This window comes from Jatropha curcas, chromosome 6 (assembly GCF_041381405.1).
Source record: "Jatropha curcas cultivar XTBG-Jc1 chromosome 6, XTBG_Jcur_1.0, whole genome shotgun sequence".
Classification (NCBI taxonomy): domain Eukaryota; kingdom Viridiplantae; phylum Streptophyta; class Magnoliopsida; order Malpighiales; family Euphorbiaceae; genus Jatropha; species Jatropha curcas.
In genome coordinates this window covers 7,433,918-7,451,335 of record NC_143156.1, presented here as the reverse complement: position 1 = coordinate 7,451,335, position 17,418 = coordinate 7,433,918, and the positions used below count along the sequence as shown (strand labels likewise).

Below are 17,418 nucleotides of genomic sequence, written 5' to 3'. Positions count from 1 at the left end.
TTAGTGATAGAAATTTCAAACAATTATTGAATATTATTTTATCTGTACTCCATTAATCTTAAGAAAATAGCTAATACTAAATTTCTTTAAAAAAGATCTTTTATGGTCATTTTATTTATATAATATATTAGAATGAAAAATAATATATTCACTTTAAAGATAAAAAATATATAGAAAAATAATTATATCATTGAAAAAGTATTGGCGTGACGACTCCACAAATCTAAAATTGGAAAATTAGTATCTGCATAATCATCACCAAACTCAAAAGAAGTGGTTAAATAATTATTAAATTCAGAAAAAAAGAACTGGATTCCCTTGGTCTTTTTTGTCTTTGTAGTAAAACCTATTCAGCAACACTAACACCACTTACCCTTTGTGTTGGAAATTGTTGAATATTAGATTGAGAAGAATTAGAAGTAGATAAACTAGAAAATTGAACAAATTCACTATATAATTGCATAATATTTTGTTTAACTTCATGCAATACTACATTTATATTAACATTATCTCCTATATCAAGATTTAATACTTCATAATAAATAGTCAAATATTCACATAAAACATCAATTTTACATCTAGGATCAAATACAATAGCAACAAGATAAAGGGTGGTATATTTTTAAAATAAGATAACCATTTTTTTTTTTCATTGAAAAAACACAATCTTTTAATGTACAATCATTTTCAAATTCTTGGAGTGCACTAACAATATTAATACACATAGGTAAAAATAAATGAGATGTGGGATAATAAACCCCACTAAATTTATAGGTAGCATCATTAAAAATTTTTAAAATATCTAAAATTTTTGCACAAATATCCCAATTTTGTGGATATAAATTAATATCTTCAATATTATTAGTAACAAAAAAGCATAATAATTTTTTATAAGAAAAAGACTCGTTTAATAATTCATATGTTGAATTCTAACGAGTTGGGACATCTCTTGGAAAACGTTTTGGTCTTTTATTATTTTCCTTAAAAAATTTATCCCAACTTTTCATCACTTGGGGATGTCCCCATAAATATGAAATAGCTTTTTTAATTGGAGAAATAAAATATTCAAGAATTTTTAAACCATCTTGTACACATAAATTTAAAACATGGCATGCACATCTTATATGAAAAAAATTGTCCACCAATATTTGGTTCACAAATATTTTTAAGTTTAATAATTGATTTAGTATTAGCAGAAGCATTATCAAATGAAATTGAAAAAATTTTTTTTGTCAACTTATATTCATCTAAAATTGAAACAATTATTCTATAAATATTATTTGCAGTATGTTTATCATCAAAAGCACGAAATGCAATAATTCTTTTTTGAATTTTCCAATCATTATCAATCCAATGACATGTAATGCCCATATAATAATGCATTTGCCAATGATCACTCCAAATATCACAACAAATTGAAACACGAATTTTCATTTGAGAAAATAAAAGCTCTAACTCTTTTTTTCCTTTATTATATAAAGAAATAATAGTTCGTTGTACAATATTTCTTGGCACTCTTTTAGCAGAAGGATTTAAAGATTTTTGACAATAATTATTAAAACCTACTTTTTCACCAAAACTAAAAGATAAATGTTCTATAGAAATCATTTTTGCTAATTCTTCTTTTTGTATTTTTTTTCAGAATATTTAAATAAAGAAAGGTTAGAAGATGCGTACCCGGAAATTTGTGTTTGAGACCGATCAACTCCTATTTTTGTTAGATGTTTTGTCTCCAAATGCTTCCAAAATGATCCATAGCCGCCCGCTTGTTTAAATTTATAAGATTTTCCACAATAATTGCAAATTACATCAAATATTTTCTCACCTTTGAATTTTTTCGTGAAATGAATGGCGAATATGTAGGAACTCTGTCTTGCTCTTCCAACAATTTGTGCACGTTGCTCTTGCTCTTGCTCTTCCTCTTCTTGTAATTGCTCATTATTAAATTCAGATTCTTGAGTTGGAATTTCCAAATTTTCATTTGGATATCCCTCAAAATTAAATTGGTTGGGAGTGAAATCAAAGATGTCGTTTGTAGGGATAGATGGATATTGTGTTTCTCCGATCTTTCCCTTGCCCTTACTAGAATTTGAGTTTCCTCCACTTGCCATTATATGATAATAAGATATAATTTGGAAAATTGAATAAAAAAAATTAGAGAGAATAATAAGAGAGATTGTAGAGTAGAGAAGAATAATATAGAGTAGAGTGTAGTATAGTGTAGAGAGAGTAGAGATTTTTTTGTGAGGAATTTGTAACTGAAATGAAATGAGGTATTTATAATAAATCCAAAAAATTATTTTTCCAAAAATACCCTTGAAACTAGCCGTTATGTAGCCGTTTATGGTTGTTGGGAGGGGTAATTAAGAGATTTCACAACAAAATTTAAAAAAAAAAAAAACTGACAGTTTCTAACGGCTAGAACCGCTGGCTCGAACCGGCCAGAGAATCGGCGGTTCCATCCGGTTCCGACCGGTTTGTGGAACCGCCGGTTTGCGGTTCTAATAAAACTGGAACTGGAACCGAACCGAAAATATTCAGTTCCGGTTTTCACCGGTTCCGGTTACGGTTCGGGATTGGTTCGAACCCCCGGTTCCGGTTCCTAGAACCGTAATATGGCCACCCCTACCGCTATCATCTACTGCTATGAATAATTAAACTATATAGACGCATATTGTTCATCTACTGATTACAAGTGTTGGTTGCATGTCTAGATTATAAGGATCCGTTTGATTCCGTAAAATAACTTGTAGGAAAATATTTTTCACAATTTTTCGTTATTTCGGGTACTCAGAAAATAAGTCAACAGAAAATATTTTTTTAGTCAAAGAAAAATTAAGTCATTTTTTAAGGAAAACAACTTCCCATTTTCGAGAGAAAAACATTATCTGGATATTAGCAAATCTTATAAATCCATATTTTTTAATTTATTAATCATCATAGTCACTGCCACCAGTCACCACTTACCACCAGCCATCAGCAGCTTTAAATTTTATATATATATATATATATATATATATATATATATATATATATATATATATATATTTGCATTCTTCATATTTAACAATAAAATTTTTAAATTTTCTATTTTTATTAATATTTTTTATGTTTTTATAAAATAAAGAATTTAATATTTTTAATTAATTTTCAATATTACAACCAAACAAACAAAAAATAAATTATATGAAAAATAATATTTTCCATGAAAATATTTTTCAGCAAATTATTTTTTTATAAATTATTTTATGAAAACACGTTCATGTTGTTTTTATTCGGGATGTACTTTTTTCTTATATGATCTAATGATATGGCTTTATTTATAAAAGCAAACCCACTTCAGTTTTATACCGAACCTTTTTAAGGAATATTCTGTACGGAATAAACTATGTAAGATGTCAAATCATAATCTAGTCAAAACCAAATAATTTAATCTGCATCTTTTGTATTACTTTGGTATTAATGTCTACAAGCCAGCTCACTGTGGGCCATAAAATATATTACTATTTTATTATAATAATTTCATATGCTTCAAACTTAGGAAAAATAAAATCAACAGTAAAATAATAAATTTACCCATTTACTTAAAAAAAAAAAAAACCGTTTACTTCAATCCTATCAAATTGGAATAATTATAAAATATGTTACAGCAAGGGGTAGATTTCCCTTTTGAATAATTTTCACTAAATTAGTAATAATTTTGTAGTGGAAAAAACTCAAACTCGAAACTCAAGATCTCTTACTGCCTACATCTCAATAAGACATTGGATGACCAACCAGGCCACACCTAATTTGCAGAAATAACTCTTATGATATAAACAAAAATGGAATTAGACTAAAAATATTGAAGGTCAAAAACAAAAAAATATTTTTCGAAGATAAATATATATTTTTTATAAATATAAATGAAAATTATGGTGAAAAGGTTAAATTTTTGGGAAATTTAAAGGCTGAAGGTTTTTGCAAATTTCAACCTAAACATGTTCTAATAAAAAACTCTTTTGGAAATCCATTAGAACTTTTTAAGTCACACTTTTACATTCACTAATTAATTTACTTTTTAAGTAGGTTTCCTTCTTCTCTTATTTATCAAAGTTCAAATTTTAAGACCATATAATTTTTTTTTTAAACTTGATTCATGATAATAGCTATTTCTTTAATTTTCTAATGCTTAATCAAAGAAAAAAAAAATTAATGAATTAATGCTTGAATTTACAAGCCAAATTATTAACTCGGAAAATAAAAAGAAAAAGCAATAATATATACTATAAGATTCAACATATTAACATGGTAAACTCCTCCAGTCATAGACTTTCTAATATGAAACAAAGTTGCAGACCCTTACAAGAAATCAAGAACAGGAAAAAGAGGCCACAATAATGTCAAGCCATATTGATCAAGAAGAAGTCTTGACAGAAATCCTCAAAAGATTACCTGCAAACCTGCTAATGAAACTCAGGTGTGTATGCAAATCATGGTACTCTTTAATCTCCAGTCCAACTTTCATTTCTACACACACTAAATACACCCTTGAGAAAAAGAATAAAACTTCTAAACTGCTCCTTAGACACTATTCTTGGACAGAAAAGAAAGAGATATACACAATACATAGCAGCAGCTCGTTTTGTAATCAACAGTTCAGTCACCAACTTGTTTTCCCATTCAAAAGTTACTCTCAATATTTTGATATCATTGGCTCTTGTAATGGCTTGATTTGCCTTTCTGATACTTACCGTATCAATACCCACACCATAATTTTATGGAATCCATCTATTGGAAAATCAATAACCCTACCCTTGCCTTGTATATCTTTTGATCTGATTTATATGTTTGTTCTTGGATTTGGGTTCGATGAAAAAAGAAATAAATACAAAGTTGTAAGAATTGTGTATTATATAAAGGATAACGGGAGTAAAATTGATATTACACCTCAAGTTGAAGTGTATGAACTAGGCATGGTTGCTTGGAGAAGCATTAGAGTTAAAGCTGCTCCAAAATATGTAATATCAGAACTATCATTGCAGATTTTTTTGAAGGATTTTGTTCACTGGATTGGGTATAATCCAAATGAAGCAGATAGCAATTTTCGCGATTTGAGTATAGTTTTGTTTGATATGAGCAATGAAGTGTTTGAAGAATTGAAGTTGCCAGATAGTGTATCTGGGTTGTCTGTGCTTGACTTGTCGATTTTCGCTTCGAGTAATGAGTTGCTCTCTTTAGTTCAATACGATCGCCACAGGCATAGCCAGTGGATACAATATGGAAGCTGCTCCATTTGGGTTATGAAAGAGTATGGGAAGGTTGAGTCTTGGACTAAGCAAATTACTATTGATTTGCAAGGAGGAGTGGGTAAGGCATTAGGCCTAATTGGGAATGATGTTGAAATGCTATTAGTTGCATGCAGCAATGGGGAATTGGGTTCATATGACATTCAAAATCAGAAAATTAGTTATCTTGAGATCAAAGGCATTGTGAACTCCTTCTATTTGGATACTTACATTGAGACTCTGATTTTGCTTGATGGTGATAATGGGATCTAGGGGAAAAAAAAAACTTTTGTTCAACGATTGTATTCCCATGCCAATTTTACTTGAAAGGTCATAGATTTTAGTCTATAGATGAGATCATGGACGCTGTCTAGATAAGCTTTTTCCTGATATACAAGAAAAGTAAGTATGGTAGATGATCCTAGAAGGACTAAACAAAACAACGTGGAAAAAGAGCAACATTGTCTTCTTCTTCCTTGTTTTTCTTTTTTTATTTTAGTGTGAGAGCTTTGCTTCTGTAATCATCACTTCAGGTTAATTAAATTCTTGATGTTTTTCTGTACTTCAATGTTTGTTCTGGCTTGATTAAAGTATTCCTTCTTCAAAAGGAAGAAAACAGCATGAAAGAAGAAAAAAAGTTGCTTTATGCATCCAATTCAACTACTAGTAGATGCATAGATCAAGTGCCAACCAGTTGTTATTATTTTGTCAGTTAGGCCCGGAACTTGTGCTTAATTTTTGAAGTTGAGCCGGACCAAGGTTCTGGAACCCGAATTGAATCAGCAGTTCCAAAACCTTTACATTTTTGGTTCGCTTTCGGCAAATTCTCCAATTGTTCAACGGCTAGCCATTACTGATCGGTTTCAACGTCTTCCCAATAATTTTTTGAATTCTTTACTGTTTCTGGTTATAAACCGGTTCGGAACTAGGAGTTTACCATCTGAATATCATCAGAATTCCAAACACATGTTATAAGGCCGATAAGGTTTTAGTTAGTCTCATTCCAACTAATATACTTTGATATTATGGGTTATTTTGGATTTAAAGGATCATTCCATCTTTAATTGAAAACATAAATATAGTTTTTTTTTTAAAAAAAAATCAAGCTCTACTTTATGACTTTGATTCATATGGTTATGATTAACTATTATTAACCCACTCGACAAACTTATTTAATCAGTTTGATTTCAAATCGAACTGAACCCGTAAAATAAAAAATTTATATTATATTTTTTGTCTAGAAACTGAACTGTATCCAGAATTGAATCAAATCAAACTAAATCCATTTGATTCAAGAAAGGAGAGAACCAAACCATAAATGGTTGCTTGGCTTAGACAACTTCAAGAAATCATTCCACATCCCTAATTAGGTTTATGACAAATTAAGATAAAAAACCACAATTATAACAAATAGTCTTCCAACAGCAAATGGTCTTCTAATGCAAGTAATTCCCGATATCATTTCAGTAATGCCTAAGAGACACAAACTAAAGGGTTAGATGTCATATCCCTTCATCTATTTATATTTTTTACCCTTAATTGTGAAAAATAAAGCTAAATTTTTTAAAACAAAATTATAGTTATTATCCAAATCTTTTAAAATAAACTACTTTATTCTAACTTTTAAAGATTCATCATAATATATGATCTATTTCGACCAAATCGAAATGAAATATAACTTATTGCATCTATTTTGTTTCCCATTTACTTACTTCCAAACTCAATATTTTGTTTTTCCCAATTAATGATATACGAACTCAGTACAATATAATATTGAAAAAATTACTATTACATCTCTATATATTAATCAAATACATTAGTCAGGATTTGATTTTTATAAAATACATAATTAAGTTTTTAAGTTTTGTACTCGTCCAATCCCTTAGTCCTTTCGTCTATTTTTTATCGTGAGTCAAAGCACAAAGGCGTGATCAGCTATGAGAGAGATTTTTTTATGATCAAAATGACCCTCCACCTATAATGAGGGTTTTTTATCTCCGTCAAATAAAAATTTACATTGTTGTTTTAATTCAGAAAAATCAAAATCCAATAGAAAGTCGGTAGACAAAGTAAAAGCAGTGATGAGTTTGGGCAGTAGATGGGCTGTCGAATTCAATGACAATTCACTAACAATCAATTTTTTATTTTCTAATTTCTTAATTTATTAGACTCAAATCTTAATGCTTTTTTTTTTTTAAAAAAATAATTCATTAACAATAATATTAAGAATACTTATATAGGAGGGTGTATTGGATTGAGATTATGTTGGATTTTAAAAGATTTTAAAAATAAAGGACTCTTTATTTTGCAAACGCTCTCTTTCAAAAAAAAAAAATCGCTGACAAAAAAAAAATCAAAGCTGCATAGCTGCGAACTGGTATGTAAATTGACATTCTTTTCTTCTTTATATATCTCGTTTGTGTAATTATGTTCTTTATTTTTATCGGGAGAGTGAGGTAATTTTGATCTTGATGTGAATGGTTGAAATTGTTCTAGTTTAGGATAATTTAAATATTGTCAAGCAATAAGAATTTTTCTTACCTAACTGTACTCAATACTGAAAATCTCTCAGTAGTGGACGTTCAAAAAAAGGTCCCTGCTTAATCTATTCCAATTAATTGATCTCTTCAATATACTTTATACCATCGTTGATAAACTGCCAATCTTGAAAGAGAGGAGGTGTTATGCAACGATAAATTGAATAAAGAGACAATGTCCATTTAAACCATGAATGCTTATTATATTAGGTGTTATGTCATCCTCAGATGTCTCAAACAACAACAACAACAACAACTTTGTTTGCTTGCACTCTAACTACATGTTTTTTTCAAAAAAAAAAATTGCGTTAAAAAATTATTAAAAAAATATTAATAAAAATATCTCTCATCACTTATGCATATCCAACAAGCTACAGATTCCTATCCTCTACTTCAATGCAATAATAAAATTATTATGAGATAAAATTAAAATAACTTTTACTGTAAATGGACATGCTCCAAAATTGTTTAGCTAATTGCTAAACAAATTAGATAAGTTTCCTCTCATTCCTTGTTGATTTCTCTATAACAACTTTGTCAGTTTGGTTTAGAGATTTTCCTTCAATTTTCCAAAGGCAAAGCTAAGAAACACAACATATTTAAATCTTTTGTTCCTTTCAGAGTAGAAATTTTCTTTTTGCATAAGCAGGTTCATATAAAGATGGTGAAAAATATAGAATAGAAGAGTCGAAGGAGAGATAAGTATTAACTGTTTTATATCAAGTTATAAAGCTAAGAGTAAGTGATTACATATGGCAATATGAGATAAGGAGACATGCATGTAGCACAAGTGTCAAAACATTCTATTTTCTAATTACACTTCTAAGAAAGTGAACGGTGAAAGGTTCATTATTAGATAACGTTGCACTTTGCATTTTTTAAGTACAGGTTTGTGACTCCTTTTTTTTTTTTTTTTTTGTTTATCTATTCTCTTCTCTTTTTTTCAGTTCTGAAATTTTTCTCCTTAATTAATTCATGTCATGTTCATTTAAAATTTTTACTTGATTAAAAATTAATTGATTAATAATTGTTTAGCAAATCTCATCAAACTTTCTAATAATGCATATCACGTCCATATTAGGCATGAAAACTCATATTTATTTTATAATTTTTATTAATGTAAATAATATTATGAGTACTTTATAAACACACATTAATTAAATGCTCATTTAACATACAATAATAAATTCAAATATAATTTAATAGAGTTCTATTAAATATTTTATACTTTTTATCATTAATATGTTATACATTTTTTATATTTGTCAGTCTCATCCAGAAGTACCTTCGCCTAGATAGTTTTTCTGACTTTGAGGATTTGAAAATTGCTGTTGGAAATGGAACTGCTACTGAAGAATACTCTCTTGGATTAGGAAGAGATGATATTGATGCAAGAAGTTATAGATAGGAAGAAAATATGCATGTTATGTAAGAATTAATCTCAAATAATTCCACAATAACCTAGATCGTGCAAATCACTAGATTCAACAAAATAGATTGAATAAGAAAAGGTTGCGTACCTGACATCGTTGTTCGTCGATCTTGATGTGTAGAATTAGGTTTGCAGCCTTCCAGAGAATTGAAGAATCGATTTTGCGGAAGCAGTACGAAAGGAACGTAAAACTGAATCGTATTCAACTCTGGGGACCACGACCTTTATATACCTGTAGGGTTAGTACAATTCCTATTTCGGTCCTTTAACGAAATAGGAATTATATAATGGTCTCTACACTTAATATCTATAATTAGTTGATACCTCAATAGTCAATTATTCACAATCAAGACCACATTTGAAATTGACTTTACAATTGGACTGCTGTACATATTTAATTTTACATATTAAGCCCACAATAGAAAATTAAATCCAACAATCTCCCACTTGGGCGAACATATGTTAAATAAAATACATACACCAAAATGAGCTCAACAAACGCAGTCATACAAGGTATCCAAAAACAATCTCGTCCATTAGTTATATTGATAAAGAGCTGAAGAAACATTCGCCATAGATCTCATGACTAAGTTCATCATCAACTACATTACCAATACCCCTAAATGACATAGATTCATTATAGAAGTGTAGCATGAAAACTACATGTAATGTGATCATCATGTCTGTTTCCAACTGGTCACCAACAAAAGTGAGATCAAGCAAAACAATAATAATAATACAGAGTGTAACCATCAACCAAAATGAGTACTCAACAAAATTTCATAATAAAACATATCCAAAATAAAATAGAGCATTCAAAAACATAATGTATGCATAAAGAGCAAACTCCCACTAAAACTAGGCAGTCTCAAACAAAACGATACCCATATGAGCGGTGTGCTCATGGAAAACTTTCGGTATCACTGCCTTTGTAAGCGGATCCGCAATCATAGAGTTTGTTCCAATATGCTCTAAGCATATCTGTCCACTCTGTACCCTCTCCTTCACAGCCAAGAACTTAATCTCAATGTGTTTTGATCGAGAAGAGCTCCTGTTGTTGTTGGAGAATAAAACGGCTGACTTGCTGTCACAATACAACTTCAGTGGTCTTTCTATTCCACCTACTACACGCAGCCCAGTGACAAGGTTTCTCAGCCAAATAGCTTGATTGGATGCCTCATAAGATGCTACAAATTCAGCTTCCATGGTGGAGGTTGCCACTAGAGTTTGTTTCACACTCTTCCAAGAAATAGCACCGCCAGCCAATAGAAAAACGTAGCCAGATGTGGATTTTCTACTATCTTGGCATCCAGCGAAATCAGAATCAGTATACCCAATGATCTCAAGCTGATCTGATCTCCTATATGTGAGCATATGTCCCTTAGTCCTCTGAAGATATCTCATGACTCTTTTGGCTGCTTTCCAATGATCCATTCCTGGATTGCTGAGATATCTACCTAACATGCCAACTATAAAAGAAATGTCTGGACGAGTACAAACTTGAACATACATAAGACTTCCTACAGCTGACGCATAAGGAACCTTTTGCATTTCCTGAATTTCAAGTTCACTCTTTGGACATTGTTGATTACTAAATTTATCACCTTTTGCAATAGGGGTATCCAATGGTCTAGAATTCTGCATACTAAATCTCTTGAGCACTTTATCAATATAGCTCTTTTGTGATAATCCAAGAATACCTCGAGAACGGTCTCGATGTATCTGAATCCCTAAAACAAAAGAAGCTTCACCTAAATCTTTCATCTCAAAATGCTTTGAAAGAAAAACTTTGGTTTCATGTAGCAAGACTTTACAATTAGTAGCAAGAAGTATGTCATCCACATATAAGACCAAAAAGATAAACCTACTCCCACTGAACTTATGGTACACACAATTTTCAACAGTATTTGCCTCAAAGCCAAACGAGACAATTACTTGGTTGAATTTAAAGTACCATTGACGAGAAGCTTGCTTGAGTCCATAAATGGATTTCTTTAATTTGCATACCAGATGTTTTGGATCTCCAATTATAAAACTTTCTGGTTGCACCATATATATTGTTTCATCAATGTCGCCATTGAGAAACGCAGTCTTAACATCCATTTGATGAAGCTCAAGATCAAGATTTGCAACTAAGGCCATGATTGTCCTAAAAGAATCCTTCGAAGAAACTGGAGAGAAGGTTTCTTTATAGTCAATCCCTTCCTTTTGAGTAAAGCCTTTTGCTACAAGACGTGCTTTATATCTTTCCACATTACCTTGAGAATCCCTTTTGGTTTTAAATATCCATTTGCAACCAATGGGTTTCTTTCCTTCAGGTAATTGAACAAGATCCCAAACTTGATTGTCTTGCATAGACTTATACTCTTCGTTCATTGCCTCAATCCACTTATGAGAGTCAGAACTCTGCATGGCATGATAGAAACTAACTGGATCATCATCTATCATGTCTACAGTATCCTCATGTTCCTCAAGAAACACTATATAATCATCTGGAATAGCACTTCTTCTCTCCCTAGTAGATCTCCTCAAAGGCATTTGAACAGACTCTAATTCTTGAGGTTGTTGAATTTGTTCTTGAGGAAGAATAGCATTGTCTTGAATTGGATCTTGAATAGTGACAGGAGCAACTGGAGTCTGTACGCTATCAGAAACAACAAAAGGAATGAGAACCGAATCATCCTTACTTGGTTCCTCTTCAAAGACAATGTTTCTTTCTTTATTTCTCCCTCCAAAATCAACATCCCCAAAAAATGTTGCAATTCTCGTTTCAAAAAAAGTTCTGGAAGTAGGATTATAAAACTTGTAACCCCTAGACCGCTCAGAATATCCAACAAAGTAGCTGCTGATAGTTTTGGAGTCCAATTTTGTTTCATTCGGCTTGTAAGGCCTTGCTTCAGCTGGACATCCCCAAACATGAAGATGCTTTAGACTAGGCTTACGTCCAGTCCAAAGTTCATAAGGTGTTTTAGCAACTGCTTTAGATGGAATCCTATTGAGAAGATAAGCTGCTGTCTTTAACGCTTCACCCCACAGAGACTCTGGTAAAGTAGAATGACTAATCATACTCCTTACCATATCCATAAGAGTCCTATTACGTCTCTCAGATACACCATTCATGCTGGGAGTACCAGGCATTGTATATTGAGGGACAATTCCACATTCCTGTAGGAAAAGCGCAAAAGGTCCTGGACGTTGTTCGCCTGAACCGTCATATTTACCATAATATTCACCACCACGGTCAGATCGAACAGATTTAATCTTCTTTCCTAGTTGATTTTCAACTTCGGCTTTATAAGATTTAAACACGTCCAAAGACTCAGATTTTTCATGAATGAGATATAAGTAACCATAACGAGAACAGTCATCAATGAATGATATAAAATATCTTTGGCCATTTCTAGCTGCAATATGGAATGGACCGCAAATATCTGTATGAATCAGTTCTAAAACATTGGATGACCGAATGGCACCTAGTCTCTTTTGTTTAGTCTGTTTTCCTTTAATACACTCAATACAAGAATCCAAACCTGTGTAATCAAGTGTATCTAAGATACCATCAGAAACAAGACGCTCAATTCTCGATTTGGATAAATGACCCAAACGTCTATGCCAAAGTACAGCTGAGTTATCAATATTCAACTTTCTTTTGGTACCTCTTGTAGTAACATGCAGGGATTCATGATAACTAGTATCAATGTCTAACATATATAGATTATCACATTCATTCAAGCAACCAGTACCCAAAACTTTTGAATTCATAGATAAAGTGAATATACTGTCTCCAAAAGAACAATGAAAACCAGATTTGTCCAAAAAGGAAACAGAAATCAAATTCCTTCTAAAAGAGGGAATAACAAAAGTATCTATAAGATCCAAAAAATAGCCAGTACTTAAACATAATCTAAAATGTCCAATTGCCTCTACTTCAACCAGATCGCCATTTCCTACATAGACGTATCTTTCACCGTCAGTTGGCTTTCTGTAGTTGAGGCAGCCCTGCAATGAAACACTTATATGAGTGGTAGCACCAGAATCCATCCAATAAGTGTTTTTAGGAGCTGAAGTTAAATTAACTTCACAACAGACTAAAACAAGGTACTTACCCCTCTTTGCAAGCCAAATAGCAAATTTAGGACAGTCCTTTCTCAAGTGATCCGTCTTTCCACAAAAGAAGCATTTTGGCACATAAGGCTTCTTTTGTACTGGATCTACAGCAGTAGCAGCAGCAGGTTTCTCAATAGCCTTTTCAACAGTCTTTGCAAAAGGCCTCTTTCTTTTCTTGTTCTTACCCTTCCCAGCTGAAGAAACAAAATGAGCACTCTCTCTTTTGTTAGAATTCATCTTTTCCTCCTCATCAACACAATGAGAAATGAGCTCGTTAAGAGTCCATTTATTCGGCTGACAATTATAGGAAGTCCTAATTTGTCCATACTGAGAAGGAAGAGAATTCATAACCATATGGACTAAAAGGTCATCTGGTAAAGCCATACCCAGCGCCTTCAGTCTCTTTGCAATCTGAGACATGCTAAGAATATGCTCCCGAACACCACCATTGCCAGCAAACTTCATGGAGGTTAATTTTCCTAAAAGTGTTCCCACTTCGGCTTTGTCATTCTTGACATAAGCCCTCTCCAGCTCGGCAAGATAGTTTTGAGCATTGTTCTTTTCAGCTGAGACAGAGTCTCGAACATGTTCTGGGACTCCTTTCTGCATGATCATCAGACCTAAGCGATTAGAACGCTCCCACTTCTCATACTGAACCCTTTGAACATCAGTGCTCGTATCAGTAAGAGGAGCAGGTTCGTCCATCCTGAATGCAAGATCCAAATCCATACAGCCCAGAAAGATCATAATGTCTGATTTCCAAGACTCAAAATTTGATCCCTCAAGTTTAGGGACACAATCAGGATTAAATGACATGTTAGCTGACATCAGAGAAAATAAACAAATAGATAAGTATAAGCTCACAATCCACAAATGAAACAATTCACATAAGTAGAGATTAAAAAATGGAAATAAGATACAGACACAACATTAATATTCTCATCTTTGGATGTAAAACATTAACTTGTAATTAGTATCTCAATGCAGCAATCAAATATTGATAACATAGTCCTGACAAATAATAAATCTTCCTTTGGGCCGATATATCATTGTCATGGAAAATAATCAAACAATTATCACATATTTATTGCCAAACATGTATTCAAAACTCAGCCAGATAGCAACCTTCCTTTGGGCCGATTAACTATCCGCAACGAATTCTAATACACCTGTCTAATATTCTAAAATAAATCAATTCAAGCAATAGAGGTCACTTTGGTGACTTATTGATCAAATCAATTTATTTTAACAAATATCAAACACAATAGGGACTTAATCACTCCAAAATTTAATCTCAAGTCGACAAATTAAATCATTTAATTGTAATTAAAACAAAACAATTGCAATTAAATGAATTGATTGTCTAAATATTTAATAATCTAAAATTATTTAGTCCAAAAAAAATTATAATCTAGTCTTTAAGTCACTAAATTTGAGACTAAATTATAAAATAGGACTAAATATATTTGAATAAATAAAGTTCAGGGTCTAATCGAAAGAAAACAGAAAATTAAAGCCTAATCTGGAGTTACAGAAAATTAAGGGACCAATATGAAATTACAGAAAATTAAGGGACTAATACGAAAAAAATATAAAATTAGGGATCTAATATGAAATTTTCCAGGGACCTAACTGTTATTTTCCATCCCTAACCTAAAAAACAAAACGATAAGGGACGGAAAATAACAGGTTCCAGCCCCTTTCCGCCGCCAACAATGGAGGTTTTTTTTTTTTTTTTAACAAGATCCAGCCAGCAAAGAAAAAAAAAATACCAAACGAACAATTAATCGTTAATGGCGTTAGTTCAAAACCTCTTACCTGTTCTTGGGAATCCGAAGAACAGTGAGAACAAAAATATATATATACATTTTTTTTTTTTATTAAACAAAACCCTCAATCTATAAACAGTAGGGTAAACAAATAAATAAATAAAAAATACGAAAATCAATCTAAAATCTAGCAATTATGCACAAGGCTCTGATACCACTTGTTATGAATTAATCTCAAATAATTCAATAATAACCTAGATCGTGCAAACCACTAGATTCAACAAAATAGATTGAATAAGAAAAGGTTGCGTACCTGACATCGTTGTTCGTCGATCTTGATGTATAGAATTAGGTTTGCAGCCTTCCAGAGAATTGAAGAATCGATTTTGCGGAAGCAGTACGAAAGGAACGTAAAACTGAATCGTATTCAACTCTGGGGACCACGACCTTTATATACCTGTAGGGTTAGTACAATTCCTATTTTGGTCCTTTAACGAAATAGGAATTATATAATGGTCTCTACACTTAATATCTATAATTAGTTGATACCTCAATAGTCAATTATTCACAATCAAGACCACATTTGAAATTGACTTTACAATTGGACTGCTGTACATATTTAATTTTACATATTAAGCCCACAATAGAAAATTAAATCCAACATGTTAATATAGAAAATCTTGTATATGATGAAAATAATGAAGCATATATGTAAACTCAAAGTGATTCATCCCATCCAAAAATTTTTATCTGAACATAATAAATCACTAGTGCCAAAGATTGCTATTTAGAAGTTCCCACAGAAAATATTATTCAAAGAAAAACGAACTAGAGTCAGAGGTGAAGGGAGTATTCGCTCGTATGATCATAACATTAATCAAGTTGATATTCTAGAAAAACTTTCACAGGGTCCAGAATCAATTGAAAAAATTGCCACTGACATTCAAGGAATCTGTAACCTAATGGAGAAACGGGAATTGGAAAATAGTGAAAAGGAGAAAAAGAATGCTATTTGGAATGCTATTAAGGAGACTCCCAATTTGGATAATCTTGGGCGCTACAAAGCGCTTGCATTGATTTTAAAAATAGAAATTAAAGATGCATTCTTGAAGATGTCTCCAGTAGAGCGTTTTGAATGGATATCTAGTATTGAATCACTATCAAATTAAACTACAACATGCTTAACTACTTAATTATATTTTTGTTAGTAGTTTGTTTAGACGTACTTTTTTTTCTATGTTTATGTTGACTTTCAAACTTTGCTTTTGGTTTAATTGTTCTTATATATTGAATATTTTAATTAAGTTTGATTTTAGTTTTTTTTTTTTTTTTGGTTTAATTGTTCTTATGTACTCAATTTTATTCATTTCAATTTATTTTTATTTTTCATGAAAATATTATTTAGAACTTTCAACAATTTATTACAGAGTAATACATCTAATTTATAATTTTATTTTATGAATCATATAAAAAAGGAAATGGAACAAGAAGTAAAAAAAAAAAAAAAAAGACATAAGAAGATGAAGAGCTTTATGAAACCATTAAATTAGTATTGCTTGGAATTCAAGCATTACTTGAAGTATTGAATGGATTGATGATTAGCATATGGAGTAGCCTTTATGGTGAATATATTAAATGTCCATTAGTTCCACAATCAATCATAGCTAGAGGGTATAATTATATACATAAAGTATTGAAAGAAGATCCTCAAGATTTTCGACAACAATATAAGATGTATCCTAAATTGTTTCAAGCACCGACAGAACCAGAAGCACACGTATCTTGGGCTAGTAAACCAAAGAGATGAGCACACCGAACCTATGGAGAAGAAAGTATATCCGTAGCTAATTGAATTAAACTAATCTATTGATTCGTTAGACAGCAGGAGTTCGCAGCCCTCGCCCAGGCCACTACGTAGGGTAGCAGATAGACAAGGACAGAAAGTGATCATCTCAATGCAGCTAAAGACCTTTCTGCGCTCTAAACATTGACTTGATTTGAAGGGACCTAACTGGATTCCTGAACTGCCTTCAAAAAGCTTGAATTTATGCTGGGATATATTCTAGTTAATCGGCCTTCTTTATGGATCTCGGGGTCCAAAGCTATGTAAGATTATTAGGAAAAACACACATTTGCACAGGAGACAAGATTTATTTACATTGAAGAAATGCTTGCAACATTTTTATTTATTATAAGTCAAAATTCTCGATATTAGATGACTCGCAAGACGTTTAGTCGATCACATTTTATAGTGAGCAAAAATTTTAATTTTGAAGGGTTTAAACACAATAGCACCTGATATGATG

The 17,418-nt window shown here is 31.6% G+C and overlaps 2 protein-coding genes across 2 annotated transcripts; one reads left to right on the top strand and one right to left on the bottom strand.

Moving 5' to 3' along the window:
* The first annotated feature begins 4,268 nt into the window (after window positions 1-4,268).
* Window positions 4,269-5,829, top strand: LOC105637374 (F-box protein At3g07870). Its single transcript, XM_012220824.4, has one exon. It carries the CDS (start codon window positions 4,380-4,382, stop codon window positions 5,538-5,540), a length of 1,161 nt encoding a protein of 386 aa, XP_012076214.1. The 5' UTR covers window positions 4,269-4,379; the 3' UTR covers window positions 5,541-5,829.
* Window positions 5,830-12,976: 7,147 nt separating this feature from the next.
* Window positions 12,977-15,538, bottom strand: LOC149495455 (uncharacterized). The gene is made up of 3 exons (XM_089722310.1): window positions 15,426-15,538; window positions 13,343-14,164; window positions 12,977-13,235 (listed from the first exon to the last, which is right to left on the bottom strand). Exons 1-3 carry the CDS (start codon window positions 15,430-15,432, stop codon window positions 13,207-13,209), a joined length of 858 nt encoding a protein of 285 aa, XP_089578436.1. The 5' UTR covers window positions 15,433-15,538; the 3' UTR covers window positions 12,977-13,206.
* Between the last annotated feature and the right edge of the window lie 1,880 nt (window positions 15,539-17,418).

Bases quoted from the DNA above. Each gene is read 5' to 3' on its own strand.
- LOC149495455 (XM_089722310.1), bottom strand. The intron at 13,236-13,342 runs GTAAGTACCTTG...GTTTCATTGCAG, and splicing joins TATTTGGCTTGCAAAGAGGG to GGCTGCCTCAACTACAGAAA.
- LOC105637374 (XM_012220824.4), top strand. From the start codon at position 4,380: ATGTCAAGCCATATTGATCAAGAAGAAGTCTTGACAGAAATCCTCAAA.